Source organism: Cetorhinus maximus, chromosome 34 (genome assembly GCF_964194155.1).
Source record: "Cetorhinus maximus chromosome 34, sCetMax3.hap1.1, whole genome shotgun sequence".
NCBI lineage: Eukaryota > Metazoa > Chordata > Chondrichthyes > Lamniformes > Cetorhinidae > Cetorhinus > Cetorhinus maximus.
In genome coordinates this window covers 3,431,536-3,457,545 of record NC_135912.1, presented here as the reverse complement: position 1 = coordinate 3,457,545, position 26,010 = coordinate 3,431,536, and the positions used below count along the sequence as shown (strand labels likewise).

The following is a 26,010-nucleotide window of genomic DNA, read 5'->3' as shown; positions in this document are numbered from 1 at the left end:
GGCGCCACATAAACGCAAGTCGTTACAACGAGCCTTGCCTCAACGTATTCTCCTACCCCCTTCCCCAGTTAGAACGGCGGCAGGAGAAAGCCCATTCTCAAGCCTGAGGTGGGCGGTGGTGCCAAGCTAACTGCTTCACCTCACGAAGCGAAGCCTTCCAACGTCGCAAGGGGTCAATATTAATGTTTCAGTAAAGAGCGACTTAATCAAATGAGCTTTATTCTAAAAAAAAAATTGTGTAAACTTTACGGTGGTGATTCGAGTTGTGGGAATTTCTGCCCAAGAGGCCCCAGTTGCAGTCGGGCCACGGTGCCAGTATTTACACAGGTTTGCGTCCCTTATTGGCAGGTGGCACTGCCAGCAAGCTGCGGCCCATGGAAACCACCGGGCAGCTTGTGGCACTTCAGTCATTCTCTTTCCAGGCTGCTTGAGAGACACAAGAGGCAATCATCCCCCCGCCGGGCGGAACAGAAAACTTCGCTCCCACCCTCCGCCTCTCGCCAGAAGAGTAGGCGGCTGGAGGTCGGTCAGCCACCTCGAGGCTTGCTCTGCTCTTCCGCCTCCAGGCGAGGCTCGGCTTGGCTTGTGCCAGGCCCGCGAGCAACCCCGCGGCTCGTTCGCTGCACCCGCCGGGCTTGATGCTTCCCTCTCCTCCCCGCCTAACGGGGGGGGGAGGGGAGGGGGGAGGGGAGGGAGTCGCGAGCGAGAGGGAGAAGAGAGTCAACGACGGGTCTCATTTCGGCGAGTGCTGCTGCAAGGAGTTGTTGCTGGACTGGGCTTTGCTTTCGGAGGCCGAGGGAAGGGACACCACAATGTACTTCTGGGTGCTCCCGGTCACCGTGCTGCTGGGCGCGGTCTGAGACGTGGAGACCAGTTTGACGATGGGTTGAATGCTGGCCACTGTAGTGGTGACGGGCGACGTACTGCCTGTTCCGCAAGGAGTCGTCCTCAGCGTTATCACCTGAGGGGGAGAAAAAGCAAGAAACTTTTAACCATCTTCCGATCCCCTTTTCTTCGTAGCCATTAAACGCGATGGGAATGGATTTCAGCTCAATTCTCAGGGGGTGGAACGTCTCATCCAAAAGACAGCGCCTCTGACAGTGCAGCACTCGCTCAGTGCCGTGTCAGAGCATCAGCCTCGATTTGTGCTCTCTTAGAGCAGGAGTAGGCCACTCGGCCCCTCAAGCCTGAGCCACCATTCAATAAGATCGCGGATGATCTTCTACCTCAACTTCACCTTCCCACGCTATCCCCTTATCCCTCGATTCCTCTGGTGCCCACAAGTCTGTCGGTCTCAGTCTTGAAAGATACTTCACGACTGGGCATCCACAGCTCTCTGGGGTAGAGAACGCCAAAGGTTCACAACCTTCTGGGAAAAGAAATTTCACCTCGTCACAGTCCAAAGAAGTGGTCAACTCCTTATCCTGAAACTGTGACCCCCTAGTTCTAGACACTCCAGCCAAGGGAAACAGCCTCTCAGCATCTACCCTGTCAAACGCTGTTTGTTTCAAAGACATCACTTCTCATCCTTCTAAAGTCCAGAGGATGTAGGCCCATCCTATTCAATCTCTCCTCATAGGACAGGCCTATCAAAATCTCGTGAACCGTCACTTTTACTGCTTAAAGGTTCCTTTACGCCCCACACAAGCCTCATCTCACCCAATCGCCATAGCCTTCTATTCCTCATGCGTCTCCTTTAATCCATCTGTAATACTCACCTCGACCACTCCATCTGGTGGTGGCTTCCATATTTCTCATCATAGAATCAAAACATGGTCACGGTACAGGAGGTCATTCAGCCCCTCGTGTCTGTGCTGGCTCTCTGCAAGGGGGGACTTGGCCAGACACTGCTCCCCACCCCCGGGGCCACCGCCGAAATTTCTCCCAAATTCTTTATTGGATTTATCAGCAAATACTTTACACTGCGGGCCCCACGTTCTGGTCTTACCCATAAGTGGAAGATCACATGAACATAAGGAATAGCAGGAGTAGGCCATTCAGCCCCACGAGCCTGCTCCACCATTCAATAAGATCAGGGTTGATCTGATTGCTGTCTCAACTCCACTTTCCAGTCTGGCCCCCCCATTAACCCCTGACTCCCTTTGTTAATTAAGCCTTGAATAAATTTGATGCTTCAGCCTCCACTGATCGCCGGGAAAGAGAATTCCATAGACTAACGACTTCTGAGAGAAGAAATTCCTCCTCATCTCTGTCTTAAATGGGCGTCCCCTTATTCTGAAACTGTGCCCCCCAGTTCTAGATTCCCCCAGGAGGGGAAACATCCTCTCAGCATCCACCCTGTCAAGCCCCCTCAGAATCTCATAAGTTTCAACAGGATCACCTCTTATTCTTCGAAGCTCCAGTGAGTATAGGTCCAACCTGCTCAACCTTTCCTCATAAAGCAAACTCCCTCATCCCGGGATTCAGCTGAGTGAACCTTCTCTAGACTGCTTCCAATAAAAGTACATCCCTCCACAAGTAAGGAGACCAAAGCTCAGCAGAGTCCTCCAGGGAACATCTCATCTACTCCGCCGAGCCCCATCAAAAGGTGGAAGAGCTCTGTCAGGTCACCACCTCAGCCCTCTCTAACCCCAACGTGAAGGCTCCAATTTGCTCCCCAGTCTATGGCGAATTGGTGTCGGTGTTATAGGGACTTTTGGTGGCCCCACCAGCCCTGGACTTGGGAAGGCCACAAGGGTCAGGCAGCCGGAAATTGCTCAACTCGCTCCGAAGTCGCAAGGACAGCTGGCCGGTGAAGCGAGATTTACGTAGTGAGCAAACAGGCTGAGGCTGAGGCTTGCAGAGGGAGTCAAAGTTAAGCAAACATTACTCTAATGCGTCCCCTTGCTTCCTTCCCCTGACCTTTAATAGTAGCAATGTGGGGAAAGCATTCTACGGAACATTTCAGGTTCCCACCTCGCCCAAACACTGATGTCCTTCCATGGAAACAGTGGGGCAGACAGGCAGCACAGATTAGGTTTGTATTCCCTCGAGTACAGCAGATTAAGGGATGATCTAATCTAGCTGTTTAAGATAATTAAAGGATCTGATCAGGTACAGAGAGGGAGAAACTATTTGCTCTGGTTGGGGGAAGACCAGAACAAGGGGGCAGGACCTTCAAATTCGAGCCAAGCCATTGAGGGGTGATGTCAGGAAGTACTTCTTCACACAAAGGGGAGTGGAGATCTGGAACTCCCTCGCCCAATAAAGGCCATTGAAGCAAAGGGTCGACTGAAAATTTCAAAGCTGAGTGATAGTTTGATAGGTACAGGTGTTACGGAGCCAAGACAGGTAGATGGACTCAAGATACAGATCAGCCATGATCTGAATGAATAGTAGAACAGGCTCAAGGGGCTGAATGGCCTCCCCCCTCCTGTTTTCTTTCTTCAAAATCCCTCCATGGCCTCACTCTTCAGTGTCTCTGTAACCATCTCCAATTCTGACCTCCTCTGCTTCCAAGATTTCCATCGCTCCGCCATCAGCGGCCATACCTGCAGCTGCCCAGACCCCAAGCTCTGGAATTCCCTCCCTGAACCCTTTCCACCTCTCTCTCTCTCTCTCCCCTCCATCAAGATGCTCCTTAAAACCTACCACACTGATCTGTCCCAACATCTTATATGGCTCAGCGCCAAGTTTTGTTTGACGACGCTCCTGTGAAGGGCCTTGACGTCTTACATTCAAGGCGCTATATAAATACAAGTTGAATGAAACTGGACACTGGCACCGCAGGACAGGTTGATCAAAGTGGCAGGTTTTAAGGAGCATCTCAAAAGGATATGGTTATGGCCAGACATATAGGGTGGGATGTAACTGAATAACGGAACGGGCTCAAGGGGCTGAATGGTCTACCCTCTTGTTGTGAGGCTCCTCACCGTTTTTTAAAAAATTCTTTCATGATATGTGGGCGCTGCTGGCTAGGCCAACATTTGTTGACTACCCTGAGAAGGCGATGGTAAACCACCTTCTAGAACCGCTGCAGTCCGCATGATATCTGCAGCGGTTTGGTACAACAGAGTGGCTTGCTAGGCCATTTCAGAGGGCAGCTAAGAGTCAAGACATCGCTGTGGGTCTGGACTCACAAGTAGGCCAGGGCCAGGTAAGGGCGGCAGATTTCCTTCCCTGATGGGCATTAGTGAGCCAGCTGAGCTCCTACGACAATCGATGATAGGATCACGTTACTGAGACTAGCTTTCGATTCCAGATTCCCATTGGCTCACCTGCTGAGTGCTGGACGAGCCGGAGCTCGAAGACATCACGATATAGTTGGTTGGCGACGGGGAGGACTGGGTCGGGGTAGACGGGCGCGTGAGCAGCGTTTGCATTGGCAGCGTGATGGAGCTGGGCACCTTGAAGATGCTGGGGCTGGTCGAGGGTTGTGACGACTGCGGGCTTTGGGAGATCGTCAGAGTCGGCCTGGGCTGCAACACAAAAATAAACAGACAGAAGTGAGGTAAACACACAGGAATATTACAGGTTGTGGAACCAAGGAGAGCAGTTGGGAGTTATGATCAGGCATGATCTAAATAAATGGCCAGATCTGGTTCGAGGGGCTGAACAGCCTCCCCCTATGTCCCTAACACAGTGCAGGCCATTCAGCCCAACCTGCCCATGCTGGTGTTTAAACTCCCCTCCTACATCATCTCAGCCCATCACCACCTCCTTTCTCCGCCACGTGTCTAGCCAGCTTGCCCTTAAATGCATCTCTGCTATCCACTTCAACCTCTCCCTGTGATAGCGAGTTCCGCATTCTCACCACTCTTTGGGAAAAGAGGACTCTCTTGAATGGATTTTAAGTGACTATCTTACATTTATGGTCCCCATAGTGTCCCATTTGCTTGGAGACCAGAACATCATCTCTACAAAACCTCTTCATAATCTCCCTCCGCCAACCCACCACGACCATTACCTTTTATTCTAGAGAAAAGAGCCCCACAAACGAATGAAACCTCTTCAGTTCTGGTATAATTCTAGTGAATCATTTTTGAGCCTTCCGCAGCGCTTCTATAAAACATTTCATAGTACGAAGGCCAGAACTGTACATCGCACTCCAAGGGCGACCTTACCCCAGCTTCTCCTGCACAAATTCACTGTAACTTCCTCGCGTCGCAACCATTATCCACTTTTGGAAAATCATTTTGCGGCAGCGATCTTAAATTCCGGAAAGAAGCATTTCCACTTGTAAATCTGGGGGCAATGATGCCCGGGGTGGTGGGGAGGGGAGGGGAGGGGAGGGCGTTGCCTACCTGCTGCGTGCTGGATGAGCCGGACGCTGAAGACATCATGATGAATTTGGTCGCAGGTGGCGAGGGCTGGGTTGGGGTTGACGGGCGGGCGGAGACCAGAGTCTGCATGGGCAGCGTGATGGAGCTGGGCACTTTGATGATGCTGGGTGCCCGCGACGTCTGCGGAGACTGCGATATTGTTAACGTGGGGCGAGGCTGCAACAGTCAACGACAGCACAGATGCTAAGTAAAACCAGCAGTCCCTGTCCCCCCTCGCCTCGAAGGCAAGTGGCTCATGAAGCTCTCCCGAAACGGTTGACCTTTCTTTTTTCTCCCCCCCTACCGCTGTCAGCGGCCATCTAGTTGCTTAGTCAGGCGGGGCCCACGTGTAAACGATGACAGAAAAGAGAATTTTTTTTCTTCTTCTCTTTCTTCACGGGACGTGAGGGTCGCTTGGCGAGGCCAGCATTTGTTACCCATCCCCAATGGACCTCAAACGGAGTGGGCTTGCTCGGTCATTTCGGTGGGGGGTGGGGGGGGGCAGCCAAAGAGTCGACCACACTGCTGTGGGGTCTGGAGCCACATGGGGGGGGCGCCAGGCCAGGTTAAGGTGGCAAGTTTCCTTCCCTAATGGGGCATGAGTGAACCAGATGGGGTTTTTAAATGACAAGTCGCCGATTGTTTCATGGTCACCATTACTGAGGCTAGCTTTCAATTCCAGTTATTTTAATTCATTCAGTTTAAATTCCACCAGCTGCTGGGGAGGGTGGGGGGGATTTGAGCCCGTGTCCCCCCCAGAGCATTACAAACAAAAAAACAGAAAACGCTGGAAAAAACTCAGCGTCTGTGGAGAGAAAAAAAACAGAGCTAACGTTTCGAGTCCGTGTGACCCTTCTTCAGAGCTCCGGAGAGTCGTGCGGGCTTGAGACGTTAACTCTTGATTTTCTCTCCACGGACGCTGAGTTTTCCCAGCAGTATCTGCTTTTGCTTCAGATTTCCAGCACCTGCAGCATTTTGCTTTTATCCCCACAGCATCAGCCTGGGCGCCTGGGTGACTAGCCCAGCGACGTTACCACGATGCTACCATTTTCCCCTAAATAGTGCAATTTATTCAGCGTTGGCCAATAGAAATGACTAGCCCCAGGTGTGATGATGGCAACACCGCTTTAATTACTGGTACTCATTTGAGTAGAAACCGCCTTAGACACAACTCAGGTAAACATTCTTCACCGGTGTACATTCACGTAACTATCTGCTGCCATTCAGTGACCAAGAAAGCCAGTCACGACGATGAAAAAACACTCGTCCATCGTGCTTTTCCTCTCACTGTTCCCACATTTGCAAAAAAAAAGCTGGATTTATATAGCGCTTTTCATAGCTACCTGAAGTCTTAAGCTTTGGAAGCCAATGAAGAACTTTCTGAAGTGCAGTCACAGCCGTAGGAAAGTGGCAGCCAATTTTCACACAGCAAGCTCCCACAAACAGCGACGCGATAGCGACCAGATCATCTGCTTTTTGTGTTGTTGATAGAGGGACACAACACTGGCCAGGACGCTAGGGGGAAAAACTCTCCTGCTCGTCTTCGAAAATAGTTGGGCGGGATCTTTTATATCCATCCCAGAAGACGGATAGGGCCTTGGTTCATTGTCTCAGTTGAGAGACGGTGCCTCCAATAGTGCGGCACTCCCGCAGTACTGCACGGGCAGAGAGCCAGCTTTGATTTTTGTGCTCAGGTCCCTGGAGTGGGACTTAAACCCGGAACCTGGTGGCTCAGAGGTGAGAGCATGTGCTCCCCACTGAGCCCCAGTGGGCACTGCACTGAGTACACATCAAGAAGTAACCCATTGGCTGTGAAAGGCTTTCAAAGAGCCTGAAAAAAAGACCAGAGAAATAAAAGCTGTCCTTTCTCTGAGACCGAGCAGCCTGCCGAACAATCCCTGCTATGGCTCAGCAACCGTTTGTTCTTGATGGTTAAAAAGGCGCTAGGTAAATGCAAGGCATTGTTGCTGCAGTTTCTCACCTGCGTGATGGTTAGTGTGGTCCTGTTCACCTGCTGGGCCTGCATGGCAGCCTGGGCACGGGCTTTCACCACGTGGGTACACAGCATGGGGCCCAGGTACCCATAGTCTGTCTTGTAGGACTCCTGATTGTCGGGAGGAGAACGGATCTTCGCCACGACTGGTGCACAATGTTTCTGGAAGAGCAAAAAGGAAGCACACAATGTAAGGGGGGGGGGAAAAAAAAGAGTGGTCAAAGGAGAATCAAGAGCAAATTTCGGAAAGGGAATTGGATTGGTACGTGAAAGGGAATATTTGCACAGCTACGGGGGAACAGAAGCGAGAGAGGGGACCAATCGCCTAGTCCTTGCAAAGATCTGGCACAGGCACAGCAGGCTGAAGGGGCCTCTTTCTGTGCTTTAAGATCCCACGCTCCCAATCTCGGGTTCTTTTCAAAATCATTGCTCGGGCTCAGCTGGAGTGGTGCGTCCAATTCTGGCCACCAGACTCGATGATTCTCCAAGGCCTTGGAGAAAGTGCAGAGGAGATGGACTGGAACGGTTCCAGGGATGAGGATCTTCAGTTACTTGGAGAAGCTGGGATTGTTCTCCTTGGAGCTGAGAGGGTCAAGGGGGAGATTTAATAGAAGCGTTCGAAATCGTGAGGGGTTTTGATAAGAGTGGATAGGGAGAAACTGCTACCAGTGCCAGAGGGACGCAGGTTGACAACTGGCAAAAGAACCTGAGGGGAGATGAGGAGAAGTTAATTTTAGGCAGTGACCTGGAACGTGCTGCCTGAAAGGGTGGTGGAAGCAGATTCAATAAGAACTTTTAAAAGGGAATTGGATAAATACCTCAAAAGGAAATAAATTCAGGGCTATGAGGGAAAGGGGAAAATTTGATAGCCCTTTCAAAGAGCCTTCATGAGGTCAATGGATCAAATGGCCTTCTTCAGTACTATAAGCTTAGATGAATATTATGTATTTGAACATTCTGCAGACAACACCTCATCACGCCACATAAAGCCCAGTCAAGCCCTACAATTTCTTCCACAGGTCACCTACCAGTAGTAAACTTTGTACATGATCTGCTCCAATCTTGTCGATGTTACTGACGACAGGTCCCTCTAGCACAGTTCGAATACGTTCTCCTTCTATCTGAAGCCTCTGGATAATCAGGGTCTTGATCACCTGTTTGCCAATGGTGTTTGGTTAATGCGTGAGGTGTTACAGACAGACCGCTGCGATTTATACAACGCGCACCATCTACGACATGCACTTCAGCAACTCATCAAGGCTCCTTTGGCAGCACCTTCCAAACCCAGGGCCTCTACCACCTAGAAGGGCGAGGGCAGCAGGTGCATGGGAACACCACCATCACCTGCTAGCTCCCTCCTTCCCCCAAAGTCACACACCAGCCTGACTTGGAACTATATCGGCCGTTCCTTCACTGTCGCTGGGGCAAAATCCTGGAACTCTGTCCCTAACAGCACTGTGGGTGTACCTACACCACACGGACTGCAGCGGTTCAAGAAGGCGGCTCACCACCACCTTCTCAAGGGCATTTGGGGATGGGGAAACCGGTGCTGGCTTTGCCAGAAATGCCCAAGTCCCACGAATGATTAGAAAAAAGGAAGGAACGTGACATGACAATTACGTCTCACATCAAAAAGCAAAATAACTTCAGACCTACAGAGGGGAACATGACAACCACTTTAAGTGTGTTACCCAATCCAAATTTATTAGAGGGTCTCACACAGCGAACCGCTTTTGACGTGAGGTCCTTTGTGGAGACAATGAAACTTCAAACAGGCCAGAGCACTGTTATTATCGGACACAAGTCTGTATTGGTCTGCGAGCCGGGGGGGTTTTTGCTGCCATAGTAACCGCGCTCCCCAGGCTCTGCGACAACTTCACTCCGGGGAAGGTACATTAAACACTTTCAAGAGACACTCACATCGTGGCCTAATTCAGCCAATCCCGCGATGCAGCCGTACCTCGTCGTCCAGGGAGTCTTGTCATCCAACCAACTCTGAAACCGGAACAAAGAGCCAGGCCTAGTTACATATGGAGGGTTCAGTGCATCGAGCGTCTGAAGTATCCCGCAGGCCAACCAGGAGGTCTGATCAATGATAATCTAGCTCTGGCTCCGGTGAGCACAGTATGGTACAAAGTCACTCAAAACCAGGCCTTGTGTTTAAAAAGTCTGAGTTGTGCCAAATTTGATCAGGCCTGGGGCGTTACAATAAATCTTACGGCCTGAGAGGATCCACATGTACGCAGATGATAAACCAGCTAACTCGCCACTGCTACCTCTGGTTTGCCATGCTGTTGGTCCGATATCCAGTATGGTATGGATGTTTTCTCAGTTTAAAGATCGGGAAGAGGGGAGGCATTGTCGTCAGTGTCTGACACAAGCTCTGTTGGCTAGCCGCTGACTCCAGCCCCTCCCTGGCCAATGCCTGAGGCTGTAGCTGACCGCTCGCAACCCCAACCTCCTCCATGGCCCTGAGCTGTGCTTTCAAACCCATATCCTCAGTAACTAAGGCTGCCTATTTCCACCACCCTAAAATCGACTGCCTGCTTCCCCTCCTCACCCCATCTGCTAATGAAACCCTCTCCCATGTTTCTGTTACCTCTATACTCATTTATTCTAATGCTCTCCTGGCCAGTCTCCCAGCTTCCACCCTTTATAAACTTGACTTCATCCAAAGATCTGTCCTGTACTCGAATCGCATTCCGTTAAACCCGTGTTCGCTGACCTAGACTGGCTCCCAGCTCAGCAACACCTTGATTTTAAAATTCTCATCCGTGGTCTCGCGCCCCCCCTTCCCTATCTCTGCAACCACCTCCAGCCCCGCAACCCTCTGAGATCTCTGCATTCTCGGGCCTCTGATCTCTTGCCTATCACCGCCTGCCCTCTATTGGCAGCCGTGCCTTCAGTGGCCTGGGCCCGGAGCTCTGGAATTCCCTCCCTAAACCTCTCCGCCACTAAAGCCAACCTCTTTGACTGAGCTTTTGGCCTCCTGTCCTAATACCTCATGCAGTGCAGTATCAAATCTGCGTCTGATAACACTTTGGGATGTTTTACACTGAAGAAAGAAAGATAAATACAAACTCTTGCAGCTGGCGAGGGGTTAATTAAGAGGCGGCAGACAAAGATTTGCTCACACGTTCCAAGACAAACAGTCTTCAACAAACACATTTTAGAATTTCTGTAACTGCACAGATGAATTTTAATCCTTGCCCTCTGACAATAACAAGATAGACTAGAGGTGTAGCGACAAACCTCTCGTTTGTGCTCCTAATTTGAACAAAAACCTGCAACATCATAGAGGAATTTGATTAAACAAATTAAACGAGGATCCCCTCCTGCTCACGGGGAGCTCCGTTCCCCTTGACCCCCTTGAGAAATAACCACCCAAGGTCACAGGTCGGGTGAGGCGGGTCGTCAATGGCCATTGGCCGCGTGGAGGGGAACGCGAGAGGCCACGGGGGGGACCGCGATTGCCTTACCTTGGTGAAGGTTTTGGTGATGCGGGACTGGATGTTGTTGGTGGTGGTGCTGAAGTTCTTACAGATCTGCGCCATGAGGCGGGCGGCAAAGTCGCGCAGCGCCCAGTGATTGTCCACGTCCGGGCGAAGGCAGAGCTGCCGGCTCACAATGCACGTCACCACCGCGGGGATCAGCTCGTGCAGCTGTGAGGGGGTAGGGGGAGAGAAGAGAGAAAGATTATTGGTAACAATTCCAAGGCAATGCTTATTAAAAAGAAAAAGAGTGCCCATCCAGCTTCCCCCCCCACCCCCCCATACACACACAATACCCCCCTTCCCAACCTGCTACAGACCTACAGCCTTCCAAGGTCTCTAAGCTCTTCCAATTCTGAGCCCTTGCAAGTCCCCGATTTGAATCACTCCACCATTGGCAGTTGTGCCTTCAGCTGTCTAGACTCCAAGCTCTGGAACTCCCTCCCTGAGCCTCTCCATCGCTCTCTCTCCTCCTTTAACATGCTCCTTAAAACTTCCTCTTGGACCAAGCTTTTGCCCCCAATATCGCCTCGTGCGGCTCAGTGTCAAACGTTTATTGATTAACGCTCCTGGGGCATTTTTGCTGTCTAAAAGGTGATATGTAAATGCAAGTAAATCATTGCAGGTGCTGGAAATCTGGAATTAAAAACAAAAAAAAAAATGCTGGAAAAGCTCTGCAAGTCCAGCAGCATCTGCGCAGAGAGAAACGGAGTTAACATTTCGAGTCTGTGTGACTCTTCCTCAGAGCTAAAGAGAAGTAGAAATGTGATGGATTTTACACTGTTGAAGGGGGGCTGGAGCAAGTGGTGCAAGGTAGAAGGTCAGGGATAGGTGGGAGCTAAGGAGAGTTTGACAAAGATGTCATGGACACAAGGCAAATAGAGTGTTAATGGTAGTGGTAAAGACTAAAGAAGGTGCTGTTAGTGGTAAAGGTAAGACAGCAGAAGGTGTTAATAGCAGAACAAGTGCAAGTTGTTGCTGCCCATCCGCTGAGTTGCGCAGCTACAAGTTCCGCTCCAAAGACTAAAGCGTTGGTTGTGGTTAAGGGGGTAGCGCTCTCTCTCTCGTCTCCCAGTCAGAAGGTCACGCATTCAAATCCCACTCCTGAGACTCGAGCACAGAATCCAGGCTGACACTCGCAGTACCGCACTGAGGGAGTGCTGCCCTGTTGGGAGGCGCTGTCTTTCGGAGGAGCCCCGTCTGCCCCCTCGGGTGTGTAAAAGGTCCCATGACACTAACTCAAAGCACAACAGGGGAGTTCTCCCTGGTGTCCTGGCCAATATTTACCCCTCAATCAACATCACAATAACAAGAAGATTATCTGGTCATTATTTCTGTTTGTGGGGCTTCCTGTGCGTAAATTGGCTGCTGCATTCCTGAGGCGGTGAAAGGCGCTATGGAAATTCAACTCGTTCTTTCATACACTCCAAGGAAGACAGAATGGGGCGACACTCACGTATTTTTCCAGGTACAGTGTGGGATTGTCCATCAATGCTTTCACCATCCGCATCAGGTAGATCAGCAGGGCCAGGTTGTTCTGTACCACATTCACACGCACCTGAGGAACCGAAATAGGAAAAACACCGAGACTCCGTATGATTCCAACCGACAAGTTCAATGCGCCTACGCTGTTCGCAGCCATTCCCTGTGACAATCCTCACCACTCTCTGAGGGGGGGGGGGGGGGGGGGGGGGGGGGGAGTAAGTTTCTCTTACATTCCAATTGGATTTATTAACGACTATCTCATATTGATGGCCCCAAGCACAAGCGAAGGCATCAACTCGACATCTACCCTATCAAACCGTTGCATTAAATATTAAAGACCGCTATCGGCTCGCCCTTCAGCCTCCTCACAATAAACTAGGTTACAAGTTGCATAGGGCGATTTGGATAAAATTGAGCAACGACAGAGGGGGGCCACGACGAGGCTAGACTAGGCACCGGCAGACGCAAGCACAAAGTAAAGAGAGATGGGGTGTGAGAGCGAGAGCAACATGACAAGTCTTACCCCTTCAGATATGAAGGTGCTGAATCTGGGCAGCATCTGGTACAAGCCTGGGTCAGTGGCTATGCTCTGCAGTGCCTCCTGTGCGAGAGAACGAGGAAAAGTTGTCAGCCTTGAGATAATGGCGAACAGGCTTCTCTTGAAGACACAATGGGTTTTTTTTTTTTTCTTTTCAAAAAGATCTTACTGCTCTCTTGGCCTCACAGGATCCGACACAGGCCTCGGTTATCTCCTTGTAATACAGCTGCTGCTCCACGGAGAGCTCGTGCGTGGTCCTCGGTTTTAGTTTCATAACACCCCCGTCCAGCAGAGACTTCTTTTTATCTTTACCTGGACAGAGAGAGAGAGAAAGAGGGGTGGGAGGAACTTTATTACAGAGCAAGCACAGAGAGCACGCAAGAGAATGTCACAGAATAAAAATACCAGACAGAGGTGTGTAGAGAGAGGGGGAGATGTAGGGTGAGAGAGAGAGCGAGAGGGGGAGAGAGAGAGAGAGAGAGAGGGGATGTAGGGTGAAAGAGAGAGGGACGGGGGGAGATGTAGGGTGAGAGAGAGAGAGAGCGAGAGAGGGAGATGTAGGGTGAAAGAGAGAGGGACGGGGGGAGATGTAGGGTGAGAGAGAGCGAGATGTAGGGTGAGAGAGAGAGGGGGAGATGTAGGGGGAGAGAGAGAGAGAGAGAGAGAGAGAGAGAGAGAGAGAGGGGGGCGGGGGAGGAGATGTAGGGTGAGAGAGAGAGGGGGGGGGAGATGTAGGGGGAGAGAGAGTAGGGGAGATGTAGGGGGAGAGAGAGTGGGGGAGATGTAGAGGGAGAGAGAGAGGGGAGAAGTAGGGGGTGAGAGAGAGGGGGATGTAGGGTGAGAGAGGGGAGAGATGTAGGGTGAGAGAGAGAGAGGGAGATGTAGGGTGAGAGAGAGAGAGAGAGAGAGGTAGGGGAGATGTAGGGTGAGAGAGGGAGAGGGGGAGATGTAGGATGAGAGGGGGAGATGTAGGATGAGAGAGAGGGGCAGATGTAGAGTGAGAATGAGGGGGAGATGTAGAGAGGGTGAGAGAGAAATGATCTGTTTAGCTGCTTCCTACAATTAGATAGTAAGTTCTACTGCAGACTCTGTAACCCTCAAGATGAAATGCCTGTGATTGGGTGGAGGGCAATGGTCATTAGACAACACAATGTTGCAAGGTAGACAGTGATAATGGGACAAGTGCAGGAACAGAAAACTGGGTCCAGAGGAATTGTAAATGATTGCAGGTCATCCGAGAGAAATTGGAAGCAGGGGTTTAAGATCTAAAAGTGTTACACTCCGAAAACAAGAGTTCAAATCCCACCAGGGCAGTTTGAAAACCCAAAATCAGTTTCAAAACGAAACTTGGAAATAAAAAAACTGGCATCGGAGGAAGAGATCGTGCCACTGTCAGAATGGCGGAATATCCCAACTGGTGCACTGGCATTCTTTCAGGAAGGAAACCCGCCCTCCTTACTCTGCCTGGGCCTATATAGGGGACTGAAATCCCACACGGGCATAGGTGACTCCTAATTACCCCCCCCCGAGAGTGGCAATAGCAAGCCTCTCAGTTGTACCGCCACCTGTTCAGGGCAACTGGTGGCAGGTAAAACACCAGCCTTGGCAGCGGCGAGAACGCATCGAACCGAGTTGATGCACCAGCCCAAACCCCATGTCAGTCTTTTTTTTTTAAACTGGGTTCTGTGTAAAAGCAACAAAGGGGCAAAGCCAAAAGTAAATGGAGGAGGAAAGAAATCCAATGTCATTTGGATAAAATTCAATGTTTTCAGATATTATCCCCAAAGTTAATTTTCGGACAGTCAAATTAATTGGTCTTCTGCCACTTTATAAAACACTAGTTAGACCACAGCTAAAGGACTGCGTACAGTTCTGGTCACTTCATCTTTCTTGCCCAGCACGGACACAACGGGCCGAATGGCCGCCTCCTGTGCCTGTTCTATTTTGCTGTCTTCCCCAGATCAGATCTCAACAGTTTTGCATTCACCCTCAGCCTTCGACAGACACGTATTGCTCTTTCGTCTTGAAGCTCAGGCACGAGTTCCTGACCTTTGCCATCTGTGGCTGCAGCCCCTTGACCTTTGCCCTTTGCTTGACCTTCTTCCTCTTGGCCTGGTTTGATGACCTTCAGAGGCTCGGTAGACTCGACCTTCTGCTGTTCTTTAGGGGCTGAGGAGGAGGAGATGGGAGAGTACAAGGCGATTAGAAACTCAACAGTCCGAAGATCGGGAATTCAGTTAACAAAGGAGACAGCTATGGAAATTGAGCTACTTTGAGAGCATTCGAGAGGCGTTAATAATGAAGGAGCCATCACACACTGAGTGAGCAATGCCAGGGTGAGTACAAACACATTAATTGTTATACTGTAGATGTAGAGACGTTCTGGTCAGACCCCATCTGGAGTAACTGGGTTCAGGTTTGAGTACTGCGCCTCAAGAAGAACATATTAGTCTCGAAGAAGATGCAGAGCAGATACCAAAATTTAGCAGCACAAATTGACGTGTTAGGCTTGTATTCATTTGGATACAAAACATTAAAAGGGGTGATCCAATTGAGGGAATTAAGGTGACTTAAGGATTCGACAGAATGAAGAGAGAAATGACTTCCTCTAGAATATGGCAGCATAGCCTTAAATTCAAAGTCAGGCCCTTTACTCAGCCGTATTAAGTACGTCCTCACACAATATTCTTAAGGGGTTTGACAGGGTAGGTTTTAGACTGTTTCCCTGGTTCGAGAGTCTAGAACACCAGGTCACAGTCTCGGGATTAGGGGTTTTTGGAACGAGGTGAGAAGTTTCTTCACTCAGAGGGTTGTGATCCTTTGGAATTCTGTGCCCGAGAGGGCTGTGGATGCCCAGTCATTGAGTAAATTCAAGGCTGAGGTTTGATAAGATTTTTGGACATGACGGGAGTAGAGGCATAGGGTGAGAAGGTGGAGGTGAGGAAGTTTATTAGCCATGATCGTGTTCAATGGCGGAACAGGCTCAACGGGCCAAACGGGCGACCCCTGCTCCTGCTGATCTTATGCACGGAAGGAAGTATTTCTGCCAGAGAGGCGACACCAACGTTCTGGAGCCTTACCGGGAGGAGGATTCTCTGGAATTGCAGGCTGCACTCCTTCAATACTGAGCCAGTGGGCTGGAAAGCAAAAAGAAAGAGGTGGTTACATCCGGTTCAATTTGCTATCTTACATTCGTTTTCAGGACGCAAATGCCAATGGGAAGGGCAGCACTTACTGTCCACCCCTAATCGCCCCTCGGCAGGTGATGGGGAGCTGCCTATAACTGGGTGGCTTGGTGGTGCCATTTCACAGGGCAGTTAAGAGTCAACCGCATTGCCGTGGGTGGGGAGTCACACTTGGGCCAGACCGGGTAATACCGCGCAATATTTCAGTCGGCGGGCGTGCGCGGGAGCTGGCAGAGCTCCCGCCAACAATTAACAGGCCTCTTAGGGCCATTAAAGTACCAATTAAATGTAATTTTTCGCTACCCATCCAACCTTACGGCGGGCGGGCAGGCGAAAAGGCCGAGCAGCCTTTGCACTTCTTAGGAAACCTCATCCACAGGCGGGATGAGGTTTCCAACAGCAATTTAAAAATTTTTTTTTAAATTTTTTAACTTTTCATTAATAATGTGTCCCTGTTCATAAGGGGGCTTTTTTATTTTAAAAAAACATTTTTACATTCTTTATTTTTGATTTTTTTTTTATATCTTCATCTCCCAGAGGCAGCTCTGGGGGCTCAGGGAGCTTTCCTTGCTCGCATGAGCAAACTTGCGCGCTTGCCCTCCTCGCAATCCCCCCCCCGCCACACAGGCAGCGCAGAGCACTGCAGCGCACGATTCACACCGGGCGGGCCTCAATTGGCGTGAAGTCGCGGGCAGCTTCCCGACCTCTCCCTCCCACCCGCCCCTGCCTGACAAGGGCAAAACTCTTGCCTCAGGTTTATTAATGAATCGATTATTGCTGGAAAGGCATATGCTGTCGAAGCTTTTCGTCTTGCACTCATCAGGACACACACAAGAATGCCCAAATTTTAAAGAGCGCAATCATTTAGACTGCCTGAGAAAAGGGTGCTGATTGGTTGGCAAATCAACTATTTAGTCAAGGTGCTGCCATGGAGAATGCACCAGCAAACTATCACCGTGAACAAAAGCATGGGGGACAATAATTCACTGGTGCATTCTTATTGGCCAGAGTTGACTTGCCAACCAATCAGCACCTTTTTCTCATGTAGTATAAACTGTTAGTCTCTTTGAAATTTGGCATTCTTGCATCTGTCCGGATGAGAGCCAGACAAAAAGCTTTGACAGGATGTCTTGTTTTTCAGCAATACTCAAGTTCTGTATTACCAAACAACTAATTAATTGATTTTAAATCCCCCCCCTCATCCCGTGTGTCTGCAGCATTAGCCTGGTCCTCTGCGTTACGAGTCCTGTAACATTACCACTATGCTACCATCTGCTGCCTCTTGACTCCCGACCATCTTTCTGGAACTTGCTGTAGTGGGGAGATGGCTACAAGAAAGGGTGGGAAGGGCGGAGGTTCGACTCGTGGGCTCGTGTTTACCTTTGAGGCAGACGTCCAGCGGCACCCGAGGGAGTGGAGTGTTGATGATATCGCTGAGGTCAACCTCCTTCTCCTCGTAGAAGTGGAGCTCCCGCCCTCCTCCGCTGGCATAGCGGAAGGGAATGAACTCCTGAGCGTGGAACCCATACAGCGGCTGCAAAGAGGAGCGATAGGGCAGCAGTTTAAAACAGGTCCCCAAATCCCTCGCCATTAACCAGCCGCTCCCGCCACCCATAACTTCCTTCAATCAATACGCTAACCTCTGCTTCACTGCCACTGGCTTAAAAACTCCCGTACCCAGGATGAGGGACAACAGCCCGTGTAGAGAGACTACAGAAGCTGAAATTCTTCTCCTTAGAGCAGAGACGGTCAAGGGGAGATTTAACAGAGGTGTTAAAGGTCACGAGGGGCTTAGATAGAATAAATAAGGAGAAACTTGTTTCCACTGGCAGGATGGCCAGTGACCAGTGGGACACGGGTTGAAAATAATTGGCAACGGAACCAAGGCGAGGGAGGGAAGAGATGAAAATTTCTTCTCCTTTAAAAGCTCAGCACGTTGTGAACTGAAACAAGTCGCCTGAAAGGACGGCAGAAGCAGGTTGAAAGTAGCTTTCAAAAGGGAATGGATAGATACCCGAAAAGGGGAACAAAATTCGAGGCGTGGGGAAAGAGCAGAGGAGCGGGGCTAATTGAATAGCTCTTTCAAAGAGCCGGCAGAGGCACAACGGGCCAAATGGCCACCTTCAGCGTTACACCGAGTTTTTTCTAACTGTTGGCGTGCATTCTGCACCTCAGCTCACAGATTAATACCCTAAAGCTGGGTAACAGCCAGCGAATACCTATCCAACTCGTTTGATACTGTTGACTGCAGTGACAGAAAGAGGGTAAGTTAAACAGTGAGAAACGATGGAGAGAGTCTGGCACACCTCAACATTTTTCAGCTTCAGGGCACAATCGATATCTACTGTCGTCAGCTTCTTCCGCTTTCCATGGTGCATGTACTTCAAAGCATCCTGTGGGGAGAGACGCAAGCCGCGTTAGTTTAAAACGATGCTTTAATGGGGTTAAGGGGGAACTTCAGCGCCATTCACCTCATCCTCCCAGAGCACTGACACCACTCCCTTCCCAGTACAGCTTTAACGTCTATCTGAAGAGGCAGGTAAAGCGGTTCACACGTCTCCCGTAAAGGAGGCGATGCAATACCCGACTGGAGGGTCAGTCTCCCACTGTGGGCCGAATGGTCAGTGGGTGGGCTCCTGCCCAAAGCGAGGGCGAGTAAGCTATGAGGCTAGTTGTCCTTCCACTTAAACCGCTAACAAGTCATACACAAGGACAACGGGTCTGCGTAACTGGTCAAGGACGTTCTCCCGTCACCCTCTGTACTCACTGACTTACTTTGGTTCCCGGTCTGGCAACGCCACGATTTTAAAATTCTCATCTTTGCTTCCCTCCATGGCCTCATCCTTCCCCTATCTCTGTAACCTCTTCCAGCCCTACACACCTCCAAGATCTCTGCTCTCCTCTAATTCTGGCTTCTCGAGTGATATCCGATTTCCATCACTCCACTGTTGGCAGCCGTGCCTCCAGCTGCCTGGACCCTACGTTCTGGAATTCCCTCCCTAAACATTGACCCCCCTCCTTTAAGACACTCCTTCAAATCTCTCTCTTTTTCTTACGTGGTGCAGAGTTAAAATTTTGTCCGATGACGCTCCCTGGGATGTGTTACTATGTTGAAGGTGCTACATAAATGCAAGTTCTTGTTAGTTTGAAGACTATAGGCCTACATTTTCCCAGCACTTGACCTCGTCACAATGGCTTTCGGAATGGGCTAGAGTCAGGTCAATGCATGCAACACGACACGAGGTCACGGATTAGCTCAGAATCTACCCAGACACTTTCAACCAGGATTTATTTTACTCTGGTCATTTCTATTAATTGTTTAAAATGAGAGAAACTCCTCCAAGGCCGCTCTCCTGCAGATCTATCGGTTAATTATAAGGGAGACAGGCCGAGTCTTCAGGTCGCACAAGACTGAACAGCCTGGGGCTCCGCTGACACAGAAGGATGCTGTGACCCTGGGCTCCAGGCTGTCCTAAGGGAAGAAAAGCTCAAAGGGCCAAGCCTCCTTCCTCAATTCAATTTTGCTATTCTGTTCTCCAAATCTGCCTCTGACTGGCTCCTAAGAGGCAAAAGGCAGAAAATACAATGGGCAGGCGCCCGGGACTGGGCGCAAAGGCAGGGCAGGCGTGTGGGTCTGGGCGCAAAGGCAGGGCAGGCGCCCGGGACTGGGAGCAAAGGCAGGGCAAGCGCGTGGGATGATTATAGAAACACAGCTTAAGGAGACAGAATAGCAGCCTAACATTCCCAGTTACAGAGTATTGAGGCAAGATAGACAGGGTGATAAAATGGTGGGGATGGGGTGGCAAACTGGTTACAGAAGATTAGAACTGTGAGGAGGGATAATATGTTTAGAAGCTTCATCAATTGAGGCCATATGGATTGAGCATTTGAACAAAAATAGGGGCAGTCACACTACTGGGAGTACTGCGGGCCTCCCAAACAGTCAGAGGGAGATAGAAGATATAGGAAAATCTCTTGAGAAGTGCAAAAACGGTAGGGCACTAATAGTAGGGGATTTTACCTACTTCAATATTAACTGAGATAGCTCTAGCGTGAAAGGAATGGAGGGGACAGAATTCTTAAGGTGCATACAGGAGAGCTTTTTTGGCCGGTATGTAGCAAGTCCAACAAGAGAGGGTGTGATTCTAAGTTTTAGGAAATGAAGCTGGGTGGTTGGAAGGAGTGGCAGTGGGAGAGCATTTTGGTGGTGGTCATCATAATTCAGCTACTTTTAACATAATCATGGAAAGGGACACAGGTAGAACAGGAGTTCAAGTTCTAAATCGGGGCAAGGGCCAATTTTACTAAACCGAGGAGTGATTTCGCAAACGCGGATTGGAAACAGCTACTTGAAGGTAAATCAGCGCTAGAGCAGTGGGAGGCATTCAAAGGGGTTCGGGGTAAACATGTTCCCACAAAGGAAAAGGGTGGGATGGCCAAATCTAGAGCCCCCTGGATGTCACAGAGATTACAGTGTAAGATAAGGCGGAAAAGGAAAGCTTATGTCAGATACCAAGGACTCAACACTACAGAAAGCTGAGAGGAGCAGAGAAAGGAGTGAAATCAAAAAGGAAATTAGGAAAGCAAAGAGAGGGCATGAAAGAATATTGACAAATAAAATCAAGGAGAACCCAAAGATGTTTTATCAATTTATTAAGGGTAAGTGGACACTAAAGAAAAAGTAGGGTCCATAAAAGGCCAACAAGGTAACCTATGTGTGGAGGCTGAGGATGTGAATACTTTGCATCTGTCTTCAAAAAGAGGGGGACAGTGCAAGCATTGTAGTTAAGGAGGAGGAGTGTGAGGAATTGGATGTGATAAACATAGTGAGAGCGGAAGTATTAAGGGGGTTAGCACCCTTGACAGTGGTTAAATCTCCAGGCTGAATGAAACGAACCCCAGGCTGTTAAAAGAAGCCAAGGAGGAAATTACGGGAGGGTCTGACCATCATTTTCCAATCCTCACTGGATATAGGTGCGGTGCCAGAGCACTGGAGGACTGCAAACGCTGTACCTTTGTTTAAAAAGGGAGCGGGGGATAGACCAAATAATTACAGGCCAGTCAGTCTGACCTCGGACGTGGGCAAATTACTGGAATCAATTCTGTGGGACAGGATAAACAGTCACTTAGAGAAGGGCACAAATTAATCAAGGACAGTCAGCATGAACTTGGTAAGGAGAGGTAGCGTCTGACTAATTGGATTGAATTTTTTGAGGAAGTAACATGGAGGATTGATGAGGGTAGTGCAGTTGATGTGGTCTACATGGATTTTAGCCAAGCTTTTGACAAGGTCCCACATGGTAGACAGGTTAAAAAGATAAAAGCCCACAGGACCCAGGGGAATGTAGCAAGCTGGATACAAAATTAGCTCAGTGGCAGGAAACAAAGGGTAATTGTTGATGGATGTTTTTGTGACTGGGTGTTTCCAGGGAGGGTTCCACATGGCTCAGTGCTCAATCCCCTGCTTTTTGTGGTATATATCAATGATTTGGATGTGAATGTAGGTGGATTGATCAAGTAGTTTGCAAAAGACACAAACATTGGCCATGCTGTTGACAGTGAGTTGGATTGCTATAGACTGCAGGAACATATCAATGGACTGGTCAGGTGGGCAGAAAAGTGGCAAATGGAATTCAACCCAGAGAGTGTGGGTTGATGCATTTGGAGAGGTCAAATAGGGCAAAGCATTACACAATAAATGGGAGGATTCTGAGGGGTGTAGAGGAAGGGAGGGACCTTGGATAGAATATCCACAGGTCTCTGAAGGTAGCAGGGCAGGTTGATAAAGGTGGTTAAGGAGGCATATTCTTTCATTTATTAGCCAAGGCATAACAAATACAGCAGGGAGATGATGCTGGAGCTATGCAAAACATTAGTACTCAAGTGTGGCCTAACTATGTGCAGTTCTGGTCACCTCATTACAGAAAGGATGTCATTGCACCGGAGAGGGTACAGAGGAGATTTACGAGGATGTTGCTGGGACTGGAAAAATTGCAGCTATGAGGAAAGATCGGATAAGCTGGGGGTTGTTCTCCTTGGAACAGAGGAGGCTGAGGGGAGGTTTGATTGAGATGTACAATATTGTGAGGGGCCTGGATAGAGTGGATGGGAAGAGCCTATTTATCTTAGCAGAGAGGTCAGTGACTAGGGAGCACAGGTTAACCAATTGGTAGAAAGGTTAGGGGGAAAATGCAGATTTTTTTTCACCCAGAGGGTTGTGGGGGGGGGTCTGGAACTATCTGCCTGAAAGAGGCAGAAACCCTCAACCCATTTAACAAGTGGCTGGAAATGCACCTCCAGTGCCATAATCTATGGACCAAATGCTGGAAAGTGGGATTAGATTGGTACTTCGCTTTTTTGGCCGATGTGGACACGATGGGCCAAGTGACCTCTTTCCGCGATAATTCAGGGACCGTGCGCAAGCACAGGGCGGATGCGCGGGACCACATAAATACAATAGACACCAGTGACTGTGTGTAAATACAGGAGATGGGCACGGGACTGTGCGCAAGTACTGGAGGCAGAATGGAACTACACAAAGGTACAGTACAGACAGACACAGGGCTGCAGGTAAACACAGGAGAGAGAGAGAGACAGGCTTACATAAAAACAGACAAGAGACACACGCATAGTCCGTGTGCAAAAACAGACAAGAAGGTACAGGACTGCACATCAATGCAAGAGGCATAGGTGCAGGACCGCGCATAAATACAGGTGGTTGGCACACAGGGCCGCGCATAAATACAGATGGTTGGTACACAGGACCGCACATAAATACAGGTGGTTGGGACACAGGACTGCACATAAATACAGGTGGTTGGCACACGGGACCGCACATAAATACAGGTGGCTGGCACACAGGACCGCGCACATAAATACAGGTGGCTGGCACACAGGACCGTGCATAAATACAGGTGGTTGGCACACAGGACCGCGCACATAAATACAGGTGGTTGGGACACAGGACTGCACATAAATACAGGTGGCTGGCACATGGGACCGCACATAAATACAGGTGGCTGGCACACAGGACCGCGCATAAATACAGGTGGTTGGCACATGGGACTGCACATAAATACAGGTGGTTGGCACACAGGGCTGCGCATAAATACAGGTGGTTGGCACACAGGGCTGCGCATAAATACAGGTGGTTGGCACACAGGGCTGCGCATAAATACAGGTGGTTGGCACACGGGACCACACATAAATACAGGTAGTTGGCACACAGGGCCGCGCATAAGTACAGGTGGTTGGCACACAGGACCGCGCATAAATACAGGTAGTTGGCACACAGGGCCGCGCATAAATACAGGTGGTTGGCACACAGGGCTGCGCATAAATACAGGTGGTTGGCACACGGGACCACACATAAATACAGGTAGTTGGCACACAGGGCCGCGCATAAGTACAGGTGGTTGGCACACAGGACCGCGCATAAATACAGGTAGTTGGCACACAGGGCCGCGCATAAATACAGGTGGTTGGCACACAGGGCCGCGCATAAATACAGGTGGCTTGCACACGGGACCGCACATAAATACAGGTGGTTGGCACACAGGACTGCGCATAAATACAGGTGGTTTGCACACGGGACCGCACATAAATACAGGTGGTTGGCACACGGGACTGCGCATAAATACAGGTGGTTGGCACACAGGACTGCACATAAATACAGGTGGTTGGCACACAGGACTGTGCTTACAAGGCAAGTTTACCTGTGCCAGCTCCTTGATCCTGTAGCTCACTTCCTCAGTCAAGCTTTGGCATGTTTCCTCAGAAAGCTGGGCGATTCCTATGGATTCAGCGATCACTTTCATGGACTCGGTGGGAAGCAGCGTGTTGCTGATCTTCAATTTCTTCTCCTCAGCCATGCTTAGTTCCCATCATATACCCTGCAGAAAACAAAAAAAATAAATAAATCCCAGAGGGTTTAAAAAAAAGACAAACCCACTTTCGGATAACCAGCCCATTCATCCAAACCGGCCAACACACATCCCAGGGGAATCTTCCTTGCACCCTCTCTGCAGCCTTCACATGCTTCCTAAAGTGCACGCGCTCAGAACAGAACGCACACCTCCAGTTCAAGGTCGAGCCAGTGCTTTTATACAAAGGCTGGGGAAAACTCCCAGCAGGTCAGGCAGCCTCTGCGGAGAGAGAAACAGAACTAGTGCAAGGTCATTTCGACCTGAAACGTGTAACTCCGTTTCCCTCTCCACGCAGGCTGTCCGACCTGAGAATTTCCAGCATACTTTATCCTGTTTTTATTTCAGATTTCCAGCATCTTCAGTGCTTTGCCCGCTACCGATAAAACCCGGCCTAACCCGCGCTCTCAACCTGTCATACGAGCATTCGAAGTAGGAGCGTGAGTAATCCATTCGGCCCCTCACGCCTGCTCCGTCATTGAATTAAACCATGGGTGATCTGATCGCAGCCTCAGCTCCACTTTCCTGCCTGCCCCTCACAACTGCTTCTGACTCCCACGTCAATCCAAAATCTAACTCAATCTTGCATATATTCAATGACCCAGCCTCCACTGGTCTCTGGTGGCGGGGGGGGAGGGGGGGGGGGGAGAGAATTCCAAACACCAATGACCCTCTGAGAAGAGATATTCCTCATCTCGATCTTAAATGGACGACCCTGTATCTTAAAACTGTGCTCCCGAGTTCTAGATTCCCCCACGAGGGGAAACATCCTCTCAGCATCCACCCTGTCGAGCCCCGTCAAAATTTTATATGTTTCAATAAGATCACCTCTCGTTCTTCTAAATTCCAATGAGCGTATAGGCGCAACCTTCCCTCATAAGGCAACCTCTTCAATAGTTTGTGGATATTTGGATGCCAGGATTGGGGGGGGGGCGGGGGGGGAGAGAAGAGGTTTAAATCTGTGATAAAAACAGAAAGTGCTGCAAATACTCAGCAGGTCTGGCAGCCTGGAAGAGGAGAGAAGCAAGTGTTCAATTTTGAGCAGTGTCCAACGTGACTCTTCCTTTTTTTTTGGAAACACTAATATGTTGTTTATAAATTCCCTCACTCACCCACTGGAGCTGCTGGAGGAGGGACCGGCGGCTGGACTGAGGGGACAGTGACGGTGGGGGTGGCCGGACTGTTGGGGGGGGGAGGAGGGGTGGCCGGACTGTTGGGGGGGGGAGGAGGGGTGGTTGGGAGAAGGGTGGCCGGAATGAGGATCAGTGACCAGGGGGAGGGGGAAGGAGGGTGGCCGGACTGGGGGGGCTGTGGCCGGACTTTGGGGGGGTGGGGGGTGGTTGGGAGAAGGGTGGCCGGAATGAGGATCAGTGACCAGGGGGAGGGGGGAGGGGGGACGGGGGCCAGACTCAGGGGGCAGTGACCAGGTGGGTGGCCGGGGGCCGGACTGAGGTGGAGGTGGGGGGGGGGTGGCCGGACTGAGGATCAGTGACCAGGGGGAGGGAGGAAGAGGGTGGCCGGACTGAGGGGGCAGTGACCGGGAGGGGGCGGGTGGCCGGAATGAGGATCAGTGACCAGGGGGAGGGGGGGGGGGGGTTAGGGGCCGGATTGAGGGGACAGTGACCGGAAGGGGGAGGGTGACCGGACTGCGGGGGCAGTGACCGGGAGGGTGGCCGGAGGCCGGAATGCGGAGGCAGTGACCGGGAGGGGGCGGTGAGGGGGGTATTTGGGTCTCTCTCTCTCTCTCTCTCTCACCCCCGGGCCCGAGGCGCCTTGTCTCCGGCACAATCCGCCATCTTAACCCCTCCCCCCCCCACAGGTCCTGACAGTCAGTCAGTCAACATCCTCCCGCCCAGCTCCTCTCTCTCTCCCCCTGGTGATCAGTCACATTCCCCCGCCCTACCCGGCCCCTCTCTCCCCCTCTCCCCCGGGCCAGACCAGCCGCCGCTGACCCATCGCCTCCATTTTGTTTTTTTGTGTGTGTGAACATTTCAGCGAGCAGGACCTGGAGCCTGACGTCATCCCACGTGATCTCCGCCGCGCGCGCGTCACGGATCCCCCTCAACGTCGAACCCACCCCCAACCTGATTGACTCCCCCCCCCCCCCTCCGCGTCACGGATTGGTTGCGCCCCCT

At 50.6% G+C, this 26,010-nt stretch overlaps 1 protein-coding gene across 5 annotated transcripts; it reads right to left on the bottom strand.

The window, feature by feature from the left end:
- Nucleotides 1-201: 201 nt before the first annotated feature.
- On the bottom strand, nt 202-25,688 carry taf6 (TAF6 RNA polymerase II, TATA box binding protein (TBP)-associated factor). Of its 5 annotated transcripts, none has more exons than XM_078533834.1 (16): nt 25,631-25,688; nt 23,669-23,845; nt 18,260-18,346; nt 17,334-17,487; nt 15,849-15,905; nt 14,818-14,937; nt 12,938-13,080; nt 12,754-12,831; nt 12,202-12,303; nt 10,734-10,916; nt 9,175-9,249; nt 8,283-8,408; nt 7,243-7,416; nt 5,244-5,438; nt 4,218-4,418; nt 202-961 (listed from the first exon to the last, which is right to left on the bottom strand). In XM_078533834.1, the coding sequence occupies exons 2-16, from the start codon at nt 23,822-23,824 to the stop codon at nt 734-736; spliced, it is 2,079 nt and encodes a 692-aa protein (XP_078389960.1). In that variant the 5' UTR covers nt 23,825-23,845; nt 25,631-25,688; the 3' UTR covers nt 202-733. The 5 variants fall into 5 exon arrangements, with proteins under 5 accessions (XP_078389960.1, XP_078389959.1, XP_078389961.1 ...); XM_078533833.1 differs by lacking the exon at nt 25,631-25,688 and adding an exon at nt 24,988-25,047; XM_078533835.1 differs by lacking the exon at nt 25,631-25,688 and adding an exon at nt 24,704-24,951.
- Nucleotides 25,689-26,010: the final 322 nt, after the last annotated feature.

What these genes read in the sequence shown, in the direction of transcription:
- taf6 (XM_078533834.1), bottom strand. Translation starts at nt 23,824, where the DNA reads ATGGCTGAGGAGAAGAAATTGAAGATCAGCAACACGCTGCTTCCCACC. An exon ending in CCACACTAACCATCACGCAG is followed by an intron (nt 5,439 to 7,242) that starts GTGAGAAACTGC and finishes TGACTGTTGCAG; the next exon opens with CCTCGCCCCACGTTAACAAT. An exon ending in GCTCATCCAGCACGCAGCAG is followed by an intron (nt 4,419 to 5,243) that starts GTAGGCAACGCC and finishes TTTGTGTTGCAG; the next exon opens with CCCAGGCCGACTCTGACGAT.